The sequence below is a fragment of the Pundamilia nyererei genome, unplaced genomic scaffold, assembly GCF_000239375.1.
Source record: "Pundamilia nyererei isolate P.nyererei 1_Seehausen unplaced genomic scaffold, PunNye1.0 scaffold00002, whole genome shotgun sequence".
In the NCBI taxonomy this organism is placed as follows: Eukaryota; Metazoa; Chordata; class Actinopteri; order Cichliformes; family Cichlidae; genus Pundamilia; species Pundamilia nyererei.
Genome location: NW_005187403.1, coordinates 7,656,328 through 7,674,563, shown reverse-complemented (window position 1 = coordinate 7,674,563; position 18,236 = coordinate 7,656,328). Strand labels below are relative to the sequence as shown.

At 40.8% G+C, this 18,236-nt stretch overlaps 1 protein-coding gene across 1 annotated transcript; it reads left to right on the top strand.

Annotated features, from left to right (window-relative positions):
* Positions 1–5,453: 5,453 nt before the first annotated feature.
* dnajc21 (DnaJ heat shock protein family (Hsp40) member C21) lies at positions 5,454–18,127 on the top strand. Its single transcript, XM_005720367.1, has 12 exons — positions 5,454–5,834; positions 6,352–6,445; positions 6,576–6,699; positions 8,100–8,231; positions 8,378–8,682; positions 8,769–8,920; positions 12,820–12,913; positions 13,081–13,236; positions 13,553–13,601; positions 13,701–13,834; positions 16,700–16,784; positions 17,631–18,127. The coding sequence occupies exons 1-12, from the start codon at positions 5,738–5,740 to the stop codon at positions 17,790–17,792; spliced, it is 1,584 nt and encodes a 527-aa protein (XP_005720424.1). The 5' UTR covers positions 5,454–5,737; the 3' UTR covers positions 17,793–18,127.
* The last annotated feature ends 109 nt before the right edge of the window (positions 18,128–18,236 follow it).

Genomic DNA, 18,236 nt, shown 5'->3' with positions numbered 1-18,236 from the left:
GGCGGAGGATAGTCCTCCCCCAACTGCTATCAGGGCAGGAGACGTTCACACCTGTGCGTCCAAACAGCAAATGAATCGCGCATGAGTGAAGTCGCTGCTCCCGCACTGACTGTAATGCAGTCAATTCTTCTTTTACTGTTATGCTGTTTTGTGGATCACAAGGTTTAAAAGTACTTATAAACACACACTCTCACACACAAAGTAACTTCACCAGAGTGCCAATTTCGGGTCACTTTTGCCGGTCCAGGCCCGGGTAAAGGAGCAGGGTTGGAATTGTGACATTAAAAAACAATAATTGCTAAAAGAAATTTAATTTGTAGTTCCAAATAAATTCTAACTGCATTTAGGACGTTTTTTACTCACTTTATGTCTCTTCCACGATATTATTTCTCTCTCCAACAACTTAGGTTACAATTACATTAGCATGATCAATTATGCAAATTAGGTGATGGCGTCATTTGGCGACTTCTAGCGACTTCTAGGACAACCAATAGCGATTTTCCTTACTGAGGAGTTGGCAACACTGGCGTGCAGACCCTGAATTGGGACACAGCCTATTTGTTAAGTAGCTCCAGGATGAACCCTGGGTTCCCTGTACTAAAAAGGTCAATCAGTTACCGGGTTACATCGCCATGGTAACTCATTCTGAACCTTAAGTGATCGTCTGCCAAAAAGTTCTTTCTGGTATTCGCCAAAAAAGTGATTACTCGTATTTTAATTGCTGTAATCGACTTGTTGGCCTATAACATGTGAAGCATGTGCCAAATGTTTCCCTTGTGATCGCTATTAAGTCATCTTGAGCCACAAACAACATTCTTGCTACAAGGTAGAAAATGAAATTAGTTTTTGGTAAGGTTAATTTTATATGACCATTAAAGAGTCTTGTTGACATTCAAAATGTCTTTGAGGGGGCTGTATCAGAAATGGCAACAAATTAGCATTATAGTTCTATAAAGATATTTTAAGTGACCAAAAAGGACTTGATTGGTTATAATGTAGGTACAATAATGCCAATAATGCCAATAATAAGTCATGTTTTTAAATAGACTAGAATAGAAGAGAATAATCCTTTAATTGTCCCACAAGGGGAAATTTGGATGTAATAGCAGCAAGAAAGACACATATACAAACAAACAGTGCCCAAGACACAGAACAGAAACATACACAATTTTTACATATTTACATGAGAGGCAATGGTTACCAAAAACAGAGTACTGTACCGTTATTAAATAAAATAAAATAAAATAAAGATAAGAGGCAAACCCAGGTTGTAGTGTGAATCGGTTGATAAAATAGTGCAAGTTACAGCACTGATGTAAACATCTGTGTTTGTTGGGAACGTTTTGATTGTACAGTCTGACAGCTGCAGGGAGGAAGGACCTGCGGAAACGCTCCTTCATGCATCTATGCAGCGTATCAGAGACACAACCCTGTGTCCTCACATACTGTGGGCGTTCTGTGAGATAGTCCAGTATCCGCTGGGACATGTGCTGGTCCACTCCCAATAGCTCCAGCTTGTCCCTCAGAAGTCGTGGCTGGATGGTGTTGTAAGCACTGGAGAAATGCTAAAACAGGTCATTTCTTTATTTAAAATATAATCCCTTTGTAAATTCTGTTGACTACAGTCTGTTTAAGATAAGATAAGATAAGATAAGACTTTATTGATCCCACAACGGGGAAATTTTTGCATCACCTCAGCTCAGGTACAGATATCAGAAGGAAATACAAAAATACAAATAAGTACAATCAATGAAAAAAGTAAGATAATGCACTATATACAATGGTAGCATACACAGTATGTGATTATGGATATAGTTGGAAATATGGAAGACATAAACTATATAGCTTGATATAGCTATTGTACCACTACTATTCCTATTTATAGACATGTACACACACATGTACACACTAAATATACATATGTATACATATACAGACATATATACCTGCACATGTCCGTACACATGGAAGGTCCATTATGCATTACCAATACAAGCAAACATCTTACATGTAAAAAACACTTTCTGGCACAACGCCAAATTAGAGATGAACAGGTATGAACTCTCCACCGACATTTTTCCCAGCTTTTCTTCCTGCCTTGAAGTCAGCTACACTTTACCAATATGTAGCTCTTTTCCCGTCTTACTGTCCAAAACACTGAAAGCACTCACAAATTCATACAGCAATACACTTTATTTACTGTTATATTGTTTTTATGTTCCCATTTCCTGTGTTGTAAAGCACTTTATGATTTTTATCTGTGAAAAGCGCTATATAAATAAATTTTACTTACTTACTAGCACTTTTAACACAAAACAGTACAGTTTTTTTTCTCTCATGTCGCCGATTTAGTAGCTGTGTTATTTTGATTCTCTGTTAATGTAATAATCAGTGTGATTGCCAAATCACCCCTTTCATGTGAACGTGCTCACACCTACAGTGGGGGAAATGTGATCCCCTGCTGAAATTGTAAGTTTGCTCATTGCCAAAGAAATGAAGATTCTCTCATTTTTCTCATGTTTTGCTAGTTTCATTTTTAAATGAAAGAGGGATAATATCAATTTATAATCCAGAAAAAAGCATCTCTCCACCACCATGGGCAAAACCAAAGAGCTGCCAAAGGATGTAAGGGACAGATTGGAGGCCTGCACAAGGCTTGACTGAGCTCTAAACCATCAGCAAGAAGCTTAGAGAGAAAGGGAAAATTGTTGCAAATATTTGGAAATGGAAGAAATATAAAATAATCATTGGTCACCCTCGGTCTAGTACTCCATGAAAGATCTTCCCTCATAGGATGAAGATAATCATGAGGAAAGTAGTAGATCAGTCTAAAACTATACAGGAGGCTCTGAAGGCAGTTGGGACCACCATCACTAAGAAGACCTTTGATAACACACTATGCTGCAGTGCAGTGACGTCTTGCAGCACCACCAAGGTCCCTGTGCTCGATAAGGCAAATGTTAAAGCCCATCTAGTTGCCAGTGAACATCTAAATGAAGCAGAGAAGACTTGGGAGAAAGTACTGTGGTCAAAAGAAACTAAAAATCATGCATGGCATCAACCCAACCCTGCATGTTTGGAGCAAGAGAAATACTGAGTAACGTCCAAAGAACACTATTCCCACAGTCAAGCATGGAGGTGAAAACGTCATGCTTTCGGACTCCTTTTCTGCTAAGTACAAGACAGCTTCACCACACCAAAGGTCCAATTTTCCTATTGAACATCTGTGGAAGGAGCTGAAGCTTCCAGTTGCCAAGTGGCAGCCAAGAAACCACAAGGATTTAGAGAGAAGGGCCAAAATCCCTCCTGATCTGGTTGCCAACCTGGTGACCAACTATAAGAAACGTCTTACCGCTTTACTAGCCAAAAAGTGTTTCTTCCTCACCAAATACTGTAAAAGTACAGGTACATACCTTTTATGTAATGTGTGTGTGTGTGTTTTATATTTTCTGGTTTTATCTTTTGTGTCTCTCCATTAAAACTACCGTGAAGATTAGAGACTGTTTCTTTAGAGACATTTCTTTGTAAACGAGCAAACTAATTCTGCAAGGGATCGAATAATCATTTCCCCCAGAACTTGCTCAGTTGACCAAGTGAGTTGGTAACCAGCTATGTGTGACCGCTTATCCTGATCACCAGTGTTAGGGTACAGGATGCTGATAACGGCTGGTTATTTTTGAAATACAGTATGACAAGATGCTTATGTTGCTGCCACGGTTTCCAGGCTGCCTGTACCGCACAAAGTCCTCATCTTCATCTCTGCTGTCACACAACATATATCCTAACCCTTGCAGCCATGCACCCATAGGTCTTTTTTCTTTCCTTTTATTATTCCCTTATTAATGTCATCATGAGCCCTGATGTCTTTTCTTTTCTGGGCACTGATGATGACAATACCCAGTGGGATGTTTTCCTATATGAAGAAGAATAGCATTCAAGTCATTGTTACCACTTCCTAATCTGCTTATAATTACCTGCTCCTTCCTGTTGGTGGAAACAATACTGCAGACACGCAAAGGGTTGCGTGTGGAGAAACAAGCCACAACCCAAGCCGCTGTTTTACTTGTTTTTGAACATTATATATAGGTTTTATTTTTCATCTTTGACCTCCATAAACATGAGATGAAGGCAGATTTAAAATACGTAAGGTCCTCTTTAATTTTTTATTGTAACATGACTCAAGTTTAGTTCTAAGTAGGTTTTCATGTGCTCACAATGACTAAGGTGGAGCACGGTGGGTGAGTGAATGATTGATTATAAAAGAATAAAACACAGAGGTGTGGCAGTTTGGGTGTCTTGTAAATTACCTTCGTTTTCAGCGAGGTACATACTAAATTTAGGTCTTTAGTAGTTATTTCAACAAGCATCAAGCTTTCTTGTTAGCACTAGAGGGCGCCATGAGCTCATGAAGACAGGGATGTGGAGGAACGAGTAGTGAAAGATTGACTGTGACAGTAAAACACATGTATTTCTCCCGTATTAGCTTCCCTTTATTGCCTCTTTGTAAAATCCAGGAGATAATTGAACCCTGGAGAACCCATGGGGTCAAATTTGACCCCATTGTTTCCCTAGTAAACCAATGGGGTCGGATCTGACCCCATTGGTTCTCCAGGGTTAAGAAGTACAAGTGTTAAAAGTACAAAGGTGGGTAGACATCGCCTCTCTTTTCTTTTACTCTCCAGGCATTTGTGTGTCACTGGTACACGCCATTAACACTGCTTTTTGTCTTCCAGATGGCTTCTTTCTACTGAAGGGAAGTTTAAATGTCTTGAACCTGCAATGCAAAGCACTGTGAGATAGCATTTGTTATGATTTGACACTAATAATTGAACTAGAATGTAAATGTAAAGTTAAAGAGTCAAACTTTGAAAATGGAACTTGAAACTACCACAGATTTTAAGTTTGGGGTTTTGTTAAAAGACAGAAAATCAGGGCGCATGCACAGGATATTAAGGAAATTGAAACCAAATGTAAGGATGCACACACAAAAAAGACACTTTGTTTCAAATGAAGTTTTTGATACAGACTGATTAAAAGGAAATTAGTTAACTGATGGATAAATGCATGAGAGGAAGTGTAGTGATACCTTCTGATCTGTAACCACGGAAAGTTAAAGTGATGTGCTTCCAGTTTGTGAAGAGAGAGCAGCAAAACTGGCAACCCCCAAGGGAAAATGAGGGGGGGGGGGATTAAAACATATGCTGAAAGGCTAATCTAACCTGTAGCATTTGCTAATGTGATGAACGGAAAGGACTTGATTTGAATGCTTCACGTATTTTTCACCAGAAGTCGGATTTTAATTTTAATTTTATTTATTGTATTTATTTTTAACATTAATTAACAACTTCTGAGTCTGGAAAAAAAAAATCACAGATCAAGTTTGAACTATAGAGGGCAACAAAGATCAGCCACACCTTTGAATTTACTGGTATTTGAAAGAAGCAAAGAAGAAATCTCGCGAGATTTAGCGGCTTCAGCTCAGACAGTCCCGCACACAGTGGTGTGTATTACGGTGTCAAGACGCGTTTAAAGTAACTTCAGATATAGAAGGTGTTTGTAAGTGACAGAAACAGTAAACATGTAAGGGCTAACATCACACTACTGTCGCTACCGCTAAATAAGTCTGACTTTTTCAGAGATACAGCGGGCGTGCTAGCCGGTCGCTAGTCGAATGCTACCGTTAACCTCACCTGGGACAACGTGATCATTGATTCTGTTTATTTGATTGCTCTTAAAAATGAAGTGTCACTATGAAGTGTTGGGTGTGAAACGTGACGCGGGAGACGATGATTTGAAGAAAGCTTATCGTAAATTGGCCTTGAAGTGGCATCCTGGTGAGTGGTAGTAACCTGTCAGTATAATAATGGTACTGAGACGTTAGCATCTTCTAAGATATACGTGTATAACATTTAGCATTGTGGGAGTGGATTTAATGTTGAGTTATCGTAGAATCTAATTTTTGAATACTTAAAAAACTGTAGTTACAATTTAAGCCGTTTAGTCTTAGTTGGTTTTCGGGGAGGGTTTGCCCTTTTCAGTTTATTTGTAGTCCTGTTTAGTTAGGCTGTTTGGTCAGGGACAGCATTTAAATAGTTATAACAACATTTACAACAGGAAAAGATGTCAGTTCAGAACTGTGACATCGCTGTGAGTGTTTTTCTGACATCACTGCAGGAATTCACTGCTATAGACTGTGTTGTGTTTGTCGGATTTCTCATCTCTTTATTTGTTTCTTGCACCAACATGTCACCATCATGATTTGCTGCTTCATGGGGTTATCAATAAGTCTTTTAGGCAAGGGAGTCCCTCTAATACAAAGTGTTTTGTTTTTTTTCCTTCTGAAACTTTCAGATAAAAACTTGGACAATGCAGAGGAAGCAGCAGAGCAGTTCAAGTTGATTCAGGCAGCTTATGACGTCCTGAGTGACCCACAGGAGAGAGCTTGGTTCGTACAAACACGGCAGTCCGAATAATGCGACCCTCAGATTCCAGAGCCTTGCTCATAGTCTGAGCTGTACTGGTTTGTGCAGACTTGATAAATTGTATTGGTGCTTCTGGCTGTTGCTGTGTTACAGGTATGACAATCACAGGGAGGCTTTGCTGAAAGGAGGGCTCAGTGGGGATTATGAAGACGACAGCATTGACCTGCTGCAGTACTTCACGGTCACATGTTACTCAGGCTACGGAGATGACGAGAAGGTATATGTGGGTTTGATCGCGTGTGCAAAGGGTGGTGTTGCCTCAAGCCATCAGATTATTTAACACAATTTAGTTTTTTTGACCAGAAATATAAAAATGCGTATTGAAAAAAGTAGGAAATTCAATAAGGCAAGAAACATTACCGGCCAACATGATGTAATTTTTTTTTCTCTGTGCTGCATCTGTTGGTGGGCGTGAAAAGAAATTGTTTTAAAGCTGTCATTATACTCTACTGCAGACATGGCGTCTACTGGAGTCCATGTGGACCCTAGTGTTTACCGCTCAACAAACATCACGTCACTCTTACCCAAGCAGACCGTTGCAGACTCGTGGATATTGAAAGTATATTCAAGGCTTAAGTTTGTGAGGCTTACCAGGAGCATAAACCATGTGAGATAAACTCGATAGGATGTGCGATAACCATGGCTGTAATAAAAATGCCCTGGAACTCAAAACAAATCCCAAATGAGTTGTTTGGGGCCATTTGGAAGAGAAACTCAACTCTGGAGCTGTGGCACCACTCACACCTGAGATAACAGCTTTTCTTCAAATTATCTAATTCTTAATTCTAAAACTTTGTACTTTTGTGTTACTCACAGCAACAACTCCACCTCATTGTTAGTCCATTTAAACAAACTCGGGGCTTTTCCTCAGCATTTTGCTGCGACGTTTCAAAGAGCCGGCAAGTAAATAAACGTCAGACAGGAATGAGGTAGGTTGAATCGTCTTGCGTTTCACGTATATGCAGTACTGGAATGTAAAAATTTTCGGCCGTTTCAATGTGGACGCACAACTCTGTGAAAACGACCGAAAACAATGTGTGGACGCGCAGCGTTTTCAGACCAAAACACAGTTTTCAAATTCATCCAGGCTAGCGTGGATGAATGCAGCTGTATGTGCAGGCTTGGAGGTTACGCTGTTGTCTAAAATGAAACTGATGTGTCCAAATCAAGTTGGGGTTCACTATCAAAGTAGATCCTACTTGAAGACTACAAATTCGTTTTTTGGTCGATCATGGTATCAGCTGATTGTCGTTTGTTAGAATCAAAGATCACAGCTGTAAATTTTAATGATGGAGATTTATATGAGATCCCTTATCTTCCCATCTTCATTGTGCTTCAGTGGACCGCTCATTAATGGCTGTTGAAGGTGCCTGATGAGCGAGACTGACCCCTAGTGGAATATTTGTGCTATGACAATGAACTAGAGGGTCGGGGTAGACTCTGAAGTATATTGCTGTACCATCTCAGCCTACACAGCATGCCCCTGCCTTGACCCTGAACCCAGCTACTGCATCAGCATTCGCTGATCGTTCTGGCAGCGCTGCCCTGAGGGACTGTGGGAAAGAAAATTCTTTGTGTCTCTCAGATTTTTTCTTTTACTGTTTCCTTTCTCCCTAGGGCTTTTACACCGTTTACAGGAATCTTTTTGAGTCCATTGTTAAGGAGGAGATGGAACACAGCAAGGTGGAAGATGAGGAAGAGGAAGAGGAGTTTCCTCCCTTCGGGGACTCGCAGAGTGATTACGATACCGTAAGGCTTTAAAACACACGTCAGCAGCTGTTTCAAACAGAAAGCAGTTTTTTTGTTTTCCTTTAGCTGCTACTTCCCGTGCGTAAAACAAACAAAGATCTGTGTTCTGCTCTTCAAGTCTTGCTTTCTCTGTGTTTGCATTACAGGTAGTGCATGTGTTTTATGGCTACTGGCAAAGCTTCTGCACTCGCAAAAACTTTGCTTGGAAGGAGGAGTACGATACGAGGCAGGCCTCCAACCGCTGGGAGAAGAGGGCCATGGAGAAGGAGAACAAAAAGACTCGAGAAAAAGCTCGAAAGGAGCGCAACGATCTGGTGCGACAGCTGGTGGCCTTTGTGCGTAAGCGCGACCGCCGCGTGCAGGCCCACAGGAAACTGGTGGAGGAGCAGAATGCCGAGAAGATTAAGAAAGTGGAGGAGCTGAGACGGCAGCAGAAGCTCAAACAGGCCAAGTGAGTAAAAGATGAATAGCTGGGGACAGATCTGAGTTTTTGTTTTTAAAATTTCTTCCTGACACTGCTCTGTATGTCCATCCAAGGCTGGCAGAGGAGTATAAGGAGCAGAGCTGGGCGGCCATGTCTGAACTCGAGAAGGAGCTGCAGCAGATAGAAGCTCAGTACGGAAAAGAGTTTGGAGATGCATCTGAAAGTGAGGAAGAGGAGCTGGAGAAGAACAGCGAAGAGGGCGGAGGTAAGGGTTACCTTCTCTCATGTCACACTTGTGTCCCCATTATATGTCATACGCCGTCGGTAACGTCACCACACAGCAACAAGTATTAATGCTCATCGCTGCAGTATTCTGCTGAACGGTGTCGTTACTCAGACAACACCTTCGTGTCAGCTCTGGTGTGGGAGCAGTTAAGTCTGATCTTTTAGAACTATAGCAACTTCTGTATAATGTGTCAGTCTCTGACCTTCTGCACTGATAAATCATTACAAACCGACACAATCACGCACTCATGCCTGCAACTCAGCGGCAAGGGCGCAACACGCTAGGTTTCAAAAATCGAGAGGTTCACGACCGGCAGAAACTGCGGCTTGCGACAGCAGACATGACGTCAATTTGACATCAACTTTGTTGTGCCGAACGGCAGCTATAAAGGGGCCCTCAGAAGGTCAGCTCCATAGCTACACAACATGCGGTCCCTCAAATATGTAAACAGTGATGACACATTTACTGGTAAACAGTAGACCAATTAAAACCTGGATTTATCCCATCTGTTTATAGGCTTTCTAACTTTCCAACCTTCAACAGCACATCAGAGACGGACACATCCATATACAGATGAACTGGACATGCTACTTCCATAACTGCACTTGACTAGGAGTTCTAAGTGATGTAACACAGCTACCTTAACTATGAAGGTTGAGGCGCAGTCTGCAGGGAAAAAGCTGTGTTGGTCGTGTGGGCGTAAAGTTTTCAGTAAATGCAGTGTTGGATGAACTGATGCTGGATGCAGATACTGAAAAAAAGAAGTTTTTTTATTATTGTTGTTGTTGGTTTTTTTTACATCTGAGACACGAGCATATATCGAGTCCATGTCTGAGAAAACAGTCTCGGATTTTGCAACATACTGGAAGCATTTCCTTGTTTGCTTTATGTTTTTTATATTTTAAATGATATATGGCAAGTAGTACAATAATGAATGGTCTTCTCAAAGCTGCTTGTATCAAAAAGTAAATAATTGTAGGAATGTAAACAGTTACTGTAGCCAATGTCATTAAAGTTAGTGCAGTTCAGTGACATGCAATACATCTTTTTTTTTTTTTATGAGTTAGAGAAATCCAAGGCTGGGCTGTAGATCAGCGCATGGCCTCGAAAGGTCATAGAGCGAATTTTTTATGAGGACCTTTGCATTATCTGACGACATTGTATCGCTTGGAATAATGTTTGTATCACGGCCGACCCTGAAGAAAGGCTAATCGTGCATTGAAACAGCGGCGCAGCTGGTGGTGAATTCAGCGGGAGTCGGTGCACCTTCCGCTGCGGCTGCATAAAACGGAAGTAGCGAGTTCACCAAATGCCGGCAAGGCTGATCGTCTGAGTGCCGACTCGGGGTGACTCAGTCGCAGCAGCCGTAGCCTTAAACTGTGTCTTGTTTGTTTCTGATTTATGATTAATGGCTGTGATGTGTTCATTTTTATTGGTGTCTGCATGCAGCTGTTGCATGTTCAGTTGAGCCCAACCAATTTATTGGCAGGCCGATATTATCAGCTGATATTAGATATTAACCATGTTATGATTGTGTTGATATTGCACAGTTTGTCCACTAGAGGCCACTCTGCAACTTCCCTGTTTTTAGGCACGCAATTGGAATGCCACAAACACAAGAATCAGTTGACCCGAGCCCAGTAGAGCATAAAAGAGTAAATAAATAATTACTCATAACAGATGTTTGGTGTGGCTGACAGGAAAAAAAATCGACTGTTATATCAGAATATCAGATTTTTAAATTGCCAATTGTGAGTTTTTCGGTTGTGCTCATTGCTGGCTTTGATCGTTTACTGTCGAGTCCTGAACAGATATTCCAATAGTTGAGCATATGACAAGCATCTGAATATTAGCAGCCTTCAAGATGCCTCCTGCATGGAGAAACTAGTCGCATGTATTGACTTTGGCCCATTCTTCCACACAAACATCTTTAAAATCTCCGTGAGCCCCGTCTATAAATTCTGAGCTTTAGCTCTTTCCATAGATTTTTAAATTGGATTCAGGTCAGGTGGTTGGCTGGGCCATTCTAGCCGCTTTATTTTCTTTCTCTGAAACCAGTTGAGTCTCCTTGGCTGTGTGTTTGGGATTATTGTCTCGCTGAAACGTCCACCCTCGTTTCATCTTCATCATCCTGCTAGATGGCAGCAGATTATTATCAAGAATGTCCCGGTACATTTTTTCATTCATCTGTCCTTCAATTAGATGAAGCGTTCCAGTGCCACATGCTGAAAAACAGCTCCACACTGTGATGTTCCCACCTCCAAACTACACTGTTGGTATGGTGTTTTTGGGGTGATATGCAGGGCCTTTTGACTTCCAAACATGGTGTGTTATGGCATCCAAAGGGTTCAATGTTGGTCTCATCTGACCAGACTGTACTCTCCCAGTATTTGTGGCGCTTGGCTCTTGGACAACTCTTCTAAGCCTGCTCCATCTTGCGGGGAACATCTGTCCATGGTCGGTTCATGATGACATTGTGTTCTTTCCACCTCTGGATTATAACCCCAACAGTGCCCACTGGAACCTTCAAAACGTACTGCTATCAGTATGTTTTGCGAGAGCTCATTGGTTTTACCCATCATGAGATGTTTCTTGTTTCATTACCTTGGTAATGAGACATCTTTTTTATAAGCCATCAGTTGGGACTGAACAGCTGATAATAATTTGCACTAAGTGGCAAGATTGCTTTGTAATTGCTGATAGATTTCAGCTGCTGTTATGACTTTCCACACCTTATTGCTCCTTCCTTTCTTCCCTGTGTCTTTTCTCATTATTACAAAAAACTTGAATCAAACCTCCAATTATTTGCATGTGTGAATTGGATGGGTTGTTACTAACATATGGTGAAAACTTCATGTCAATAGCACCTTTAGAAATGTATTTACTTAGAAAACTGTTGATGCATTGAATACTTTTTGCCACCACAGGCAGCTGATTCAGTGGCCGATTGGCTGTCTGTGAGCAAAGTGGGACAACCACCATCCCATGTAGGATCAAGTTCAGGAGCCTTTGTGTGCTAGATCTCCTCCTTTTATAAAATCTCTGATAAAAAGCATATCCAGTCACAACTTTCCTCAGTTTTCTGGCATGAACAGCAGGAACTGAACACTGTCTGAGTCCTGTCCTGTTCTTTGGAATAAGCTGCCTGCAAACCTGAGGTCAATCAAATCTGTGCATACACTCAGAAACAGACGGAACCACTTTTGTTATCACAGGCTTGCTGTTAATAACTTACACACTGTGTGTGTGTGTGTTTTGTATTTTACTTTTTGTGTTTTCATCTTAAACTCGTGCAGGTTTGTATGTTTTTAGATTTTTGTCTTAAGCATAGTGAGTTAAAATAAATGTGCTACATAAATACAATTGGTGCTGATATTATATCAACATTAATGCTGTGGTTCATATTAAATGGGAAGTCCGAAATCCCAAGTTCCCACTCAAAAATCCCTGACTTTTTTATAATCCAGGATGGCAGCAGCAAGTGTAGAATTTTAATCTGTACTGTGCTGTTGTGATTTGTGACTCCCTAAACGAGCCATAAAGAGAACCAACTATGTTCTTTCCATGAACGAGCTGCAGCGCCTTTTTTTTTAATGAAGGAAAACAGAAGAAAGCTGCTGTCAGTGATGACTGAGAGGGTCTACTTTGATAGGAGAATGGTTTAAAATAAAATAAAATCAAACAGAAAAAACTCCGCCTGTTTTTCTGGCTATGACTAGGGCTATAACTGGAACATGGTCAGCTCTGGTTCCTCGACTTTCAGGGTAAAAGGAATGCAGCATTAATCCAACTTTAAGGATTTAAAGCTTGTGTACAGTAAAGCCTCCTGTTTGCTGGCTGTCTCTCTACACTAAATGCATGTAAATGTTGAATCACAGAGGCCGAGCAGCCGGATGGAGACGAGCTGACGATTGACGATTACGATGATCTGTACTGCCCAGCGTGCGACAAATCCTTCAAGTCAGATAAAGCGTGAGTGTGAAACGTTACCTTTTCAGCACTGCACTCAAAAAGGTTGCAACTTTTCTTTGTTTTATATATATCTCAGATGAGTTTGAACAGCGTCATCACTGTTATTATCTGTGTGCATCACGCTTTTTTTTTTTTTTTCTCCCCCTTTCTTCACCACCTCTTCACAGCATGAAAAACCACGAGAAGTCTAAAAAGCATCGGGAGATGGTGGCTTTGCTAAGGCAACAGCTGGAGGAGGAAGACGATGCACTTGGTTTGCATCTGGAGGGAAGTGAGAATGAAAATGAGGGGGAAGAGGAGGAAGAGGAAAAGCCAAGGCAAAAGTATATATTTAATTTTGTATTTTTTTTTATGTCTTTTTTCCTTCTCAAAACTTGATTTTTACTGTTCTGCTACCCTGATTGGCAAGCATAATGTAATCAGAAATCAGAAATCCATTAGGAAATGTAAAAATCAGGCAGTGTGGAGAAAATGCAAAGGAGAGGTAATGAATGCACAAATAAGTGAAAACAATCCATTTAGTGGCGCTTGGCTCCCATTTAGTCCATTTAATAGCATACTAATTGTTTAACTTCTTGGTGATGCATCGTATTAAAAAGGTTGAGTTGTTTTTATTGAGCTCTCTTTCTACTCCTGTAGGCTGTCCAAAAAACAGAAGCGGAAAAGAAAACAGCAGAAAGCGGCCCCAGTGCGTACCATCATCACCATCATCGCTTGTGTTGTTCGTGCCTGGTTTTGTGAATTGAATCTTTCTGAAGACTTCTGCCCTCTCTTTCCAATGCCCTAGCTAAGTGCTCCAGGGGAGGAAGACGAGGAAGAACCAGCACTGACCACCTGTGAGGAAGATGCCTCCAAGAAGTCAGCAGCAGACCCCACGGAGCCTGAGAAGCAGGATGATCTACCTCCCACAGAGGTCAAGAGGTCAGTTCGGTTTCTTATCTGTCTCTAGGTCTGTCTTCTGGTCAAGTGTTGCTTTTGTTTTGTTGTTTTCTCTCTCTCTGTCTCTCTCTGTCTCTCTCTTTTTTCTGTCTTGCTGAAGTTGAAGCATGCTGAGAACCTGAGCTAAGATGGTATACACTGCATGGCTGTTCATTTTTGTTGTTTGTGTATTTTTTTTCACCAAAAGCTTGTATTAACGGGAGATTCGGATTGCTGCGTAAAGTCGGTTCTAGCACATCCCAAAGATTCTCTGTGAGATCTGGACATGTTTCATGTGCCAGATTAATCCTGGCGTTCCCATCTTGTAGTATAGCTGTGCCATCAGGGAAGGGAAAAATGTAATGGTGGGAAAAAATGTGGTCATTCAGTTTATTAAGGTAGTCAGCTGACCTCACTGCTGAAGCTAGACCCGACCAACTGAAGCAAGACGCTAGGCATGATGGGTGCATCCCTTCATCCGCCTCTGGGGGTTTATGCTCCAGTGGGAAATCTGCACCCTTAACCTGACGTAGTTAGATGATGTGACCTTGGAACTACACGTTGAGTCAACACAGCCAACAACTACTCATTCCTCCTGTGCATGTCCGGCTACTTGTTTTGTTTTTGTCCCAGAAAAACAACTGACGACAACAAAGAGTGGAAAAAAATTCTCAGAAATTATTTTTTTTTTGATCTGCTGGCAAAACCACACGCTAATTAACACATAATGCATAAGAACAAATATAGCCCCCTTACTTAAATGTAGCCCCCTTACTCTAATGCACCAATCAATCTGACAAAGGGTAAATCTAGACTTGGACCACATGACTTTTTTCCATTGAGTCCAGTGTTAATCCTCCCTGGCAAACTGAAGCCTTTTGTGTCCTTTAGCCTCACTGATAAATGGTTTTCTTAAGGTTACACAGCTGTTCAGTCCCTGTCCCTTGAGTAAACTTCGTATTGTAGGAGTGAAAATGCTCTCACTTTCAGCACTACCCTTCCAGGTTTTGATATCGCACAGGCAGCTCTTAATTCAATTTTAGTTGTTTCAACAATCTTCTGAGTTGTTTTTACTTCTTGGCCGCTCCCTTATTTCCCCAAGCCATCGCCACAGCAACGGCCAGATCATAAAACATGGGGATCTTGAACAACTTGGTCCAGCAAGAATTAAGAAGCTGCTAAAGCTGTTAAATGACCTGCTACCAGCCGAAACATTAATCACTGCAGTAATCACCCAGAGTAAGGCTCTCACTTTTTTGGCCTGGCAGGGTGTAAAATTAATACCCGTTTAACACATATATATATATATATCTACATGGCTGAATATATGAGCTCTCAGTCTTACATGCACAATCTCTTGTTAATGTTTATGTCAAATTTTTGATTAACTGCAGATTGTTTCTAAATGGCTCGTTAACTCTGCGGTGTTGTTCCTGTTCCCGAGGTTCTTGAGTCAGATTCCTGTAGTGCTTTTATACTTACAAGACTGTCCTTAAACTTTATCCTGAGCACTTTATTTGATATGTGTGTGTTTGAGTGAGTGAGATAGGTGGTGTAATAGTTAACGAAGCAAGGAACTCTGAGTTAGTTTGAAAGCTGCCACGAGTACCTGTTAAGTCTATTAAAAGTGAGGGGACAGCATGTGTAGAGCAGGGCGATATGACCCAAAATATTTATCACGATATACATTTGAAAATTTGTGATAACGATATAACTGACGGTATAATTGACACTAGACAAAATACTTTACAACTCCTCAACTTTATTAGTGCAAAAAAAACCCCATCAACGTATTTTCACTTAAACAAGCAGCTGTATTTTTTATGTGCAAAATTCCTTGCTGACAGTTTAACCAAAAGGCATTTCCAGTGGAAATTGGCCGACATATCCTCAGCATAACCATGTATAATATCCACAAAACTTAAAAAGGGGTTATACACACACAATACGGTAACATTATGTTGAAGCACAGTACGTATCACTCCGCGAGGTGCCTGCCGTAATGCTACAACAATCCATCAAGCGGTGCGGCTTCGTAGCTTAGCAAAGTCGTACTGAAACATTTGACAGATTTTCGAGCGCCGTGTACGACATAAAATCGTTTCGAGGTCAGTAAACACAACCAGAATTCATACATAAGGCACACGGGATTATAAGGGGCACTGTCGATTGTCAGAAAAATCAAAGGATTGATTTTAAGTGTGCCGTATTTTCCAAAAAACACGGTAATAGCGACGGCCCGCTAGCATGCGCTACCAAAAATAGTGCTTTGTTGTGTATCTGACGGACGAAAGCCAAACCAGTTCCACACCACTGAAGCTGGAGCATTTTTACAAACCACTTCTGGTTCATCCGTTTCATTCAACGATCCACTTTCGCTGTTCTCATTCTGCGTCGCCGCCGTCATACTTTTTCCGCCATGCGCGTATGTAAACAAAGGCACGATAGGTTTCATTTTCCTATCGTTGCCCAACATTACCGGTATTACCGTGAACGGTATGATATAGCCCAGCCCTGACAGCATGTCACCATGGCCCAAAATCTTTCCAAATGATGGACAAAATGAACAGAACAATGAATTGAGTTGTGTTCCTTCAAGAGTACTTTCCTTTACAATAATGTGCATGTTGTAGCAATGTGACAGTTAGTGTTTGTTCTTTCATTCTGGGTTAAAGAAATGGGCGAAAAGAAATGGAGAGAAAAAAATAATATAATAATAATCTCTGTCATTTGTATTGAGGATGTGTGGGGCTCAACTTGGTGCGATAGAGGAGGGAACCAACCAATTCCTAGGTGAAATTGTGCAGCGTAATAACATTTTTTATTATTTTTTTAAATGTGTCCTTGATGTGAATGTTACCTCTGCAGCACTGGGAAGACGAAGGGAAAGAAGGGAGGAGGAAAAGACAAACCAAAGAACGTCAAGCAGCACACAGGAGAACAGTTTCCTGAGGTTTGTAAAATCCAGAATTCAGATGCTTATTTAAAAATATTTCTTGTACTGTGTAAAAGTCTTGAGCCGCCCCACATTTCTTTATACTTTGCTTTCAAGGAGACAGATTTTCTGAAGGTCTTTCAGAGTTTTTCTTTAGACATTTTTTCACTCATTTTCAGTCCAGTCCTTGAACCTGAACCTTCAGACATTTTTTTTGTTTGTTAATGTTCTAGAAAAATATGAATCATTCCAACAAAAAAAGAAAGTATGCACCTAACTCACGCAATAAAGCAGTGTTGGATTGACACTGCAGAGATAAATTGGCAAAGAATCTATTTTAAACGGCGTCCTTAGGCACTTTTGCAACAGTGTCTAAAGATGTTGCAATCTACAAAAAAACAGATGACAGCTTGACAGGCAAAAAGACCCCTGGATTTTTGGAAACAAAGTGATTCCCCAAAGAGCTGGAAATATCTCATATCTCAGCACGGATTGGACTGTGTTCTTAAAAGCTTTTTAGGAAACAGGACTAGTGGAGGATCAAAGTAGTAGCACCGTATCGCCTATTTTAAAAATTCAGCAAAGAGATGATCTGATGCATCTTAACCTTGAGTTGATTCAGCTACTCTTCACTGAAGACTTTTTTACTTATATGCTTTATTTCCTTGTATGTTTGCATTATTTCCTAATTTAAAGAAATAAAATGTGGCTCAAGACTTTTGTAGAATATTGTTAATTAAATCCTAATTATTATGTGAGAACTGTGGCGAGACATGCTTCACCCTGTCTCATTAGTTCAAATGCAGCACTTGTTGTTAGAAAACAATCGTCACTTTCATCACTTATCTCCATTTCCACCTCCAGAAGGAAGTGAACCTCCGTTGTGTCACTTGCAATAACGAGTTCTCCACAAGAAACAAGCTGTTTGACCATCTGAAGTCCAGCGGCCACGCTACAGCCCTCTCCGGAAATACTCCTCAGAGCTCCATGAGCAAGAGCAAGAAAGACAAGAAGAAGAACAGATAACACATCCTGACCTGGACTTTTGAACTTGAAAGAGCTTCACTCAGCAGGGACACTTAAAGGCTTAAAAAACAAAACAAACAAACCTCTAAAGGGGTCTAAAGTGGACAGCACTGGCTGACTCGTAGCTTTGTTTTTTGTTTTTTTAATTACACTATAATGTTCAGTAATACAGTTGTGTCAAAAAGTGAATCGTCCAGAATGGAATGAATAAAACTTTCCGAGCAGCCTTTCATAACTTATGACAGTCTTCATACTGAAACCAGTTGAGAGAAAGAGTTTTTGATGTGTATGTGATACTTCTATCTCCGATATTAAATCTGTACATCTCCAGGAAACCTCTGTCCTTGTTTGTCTATAGTGGTATTACTAATAAAGATGATGCTTCAGATTGGTATACCACCCTGAAATCATTACCTCGACCAAGGTGGTTATGTTTTTTTTAGT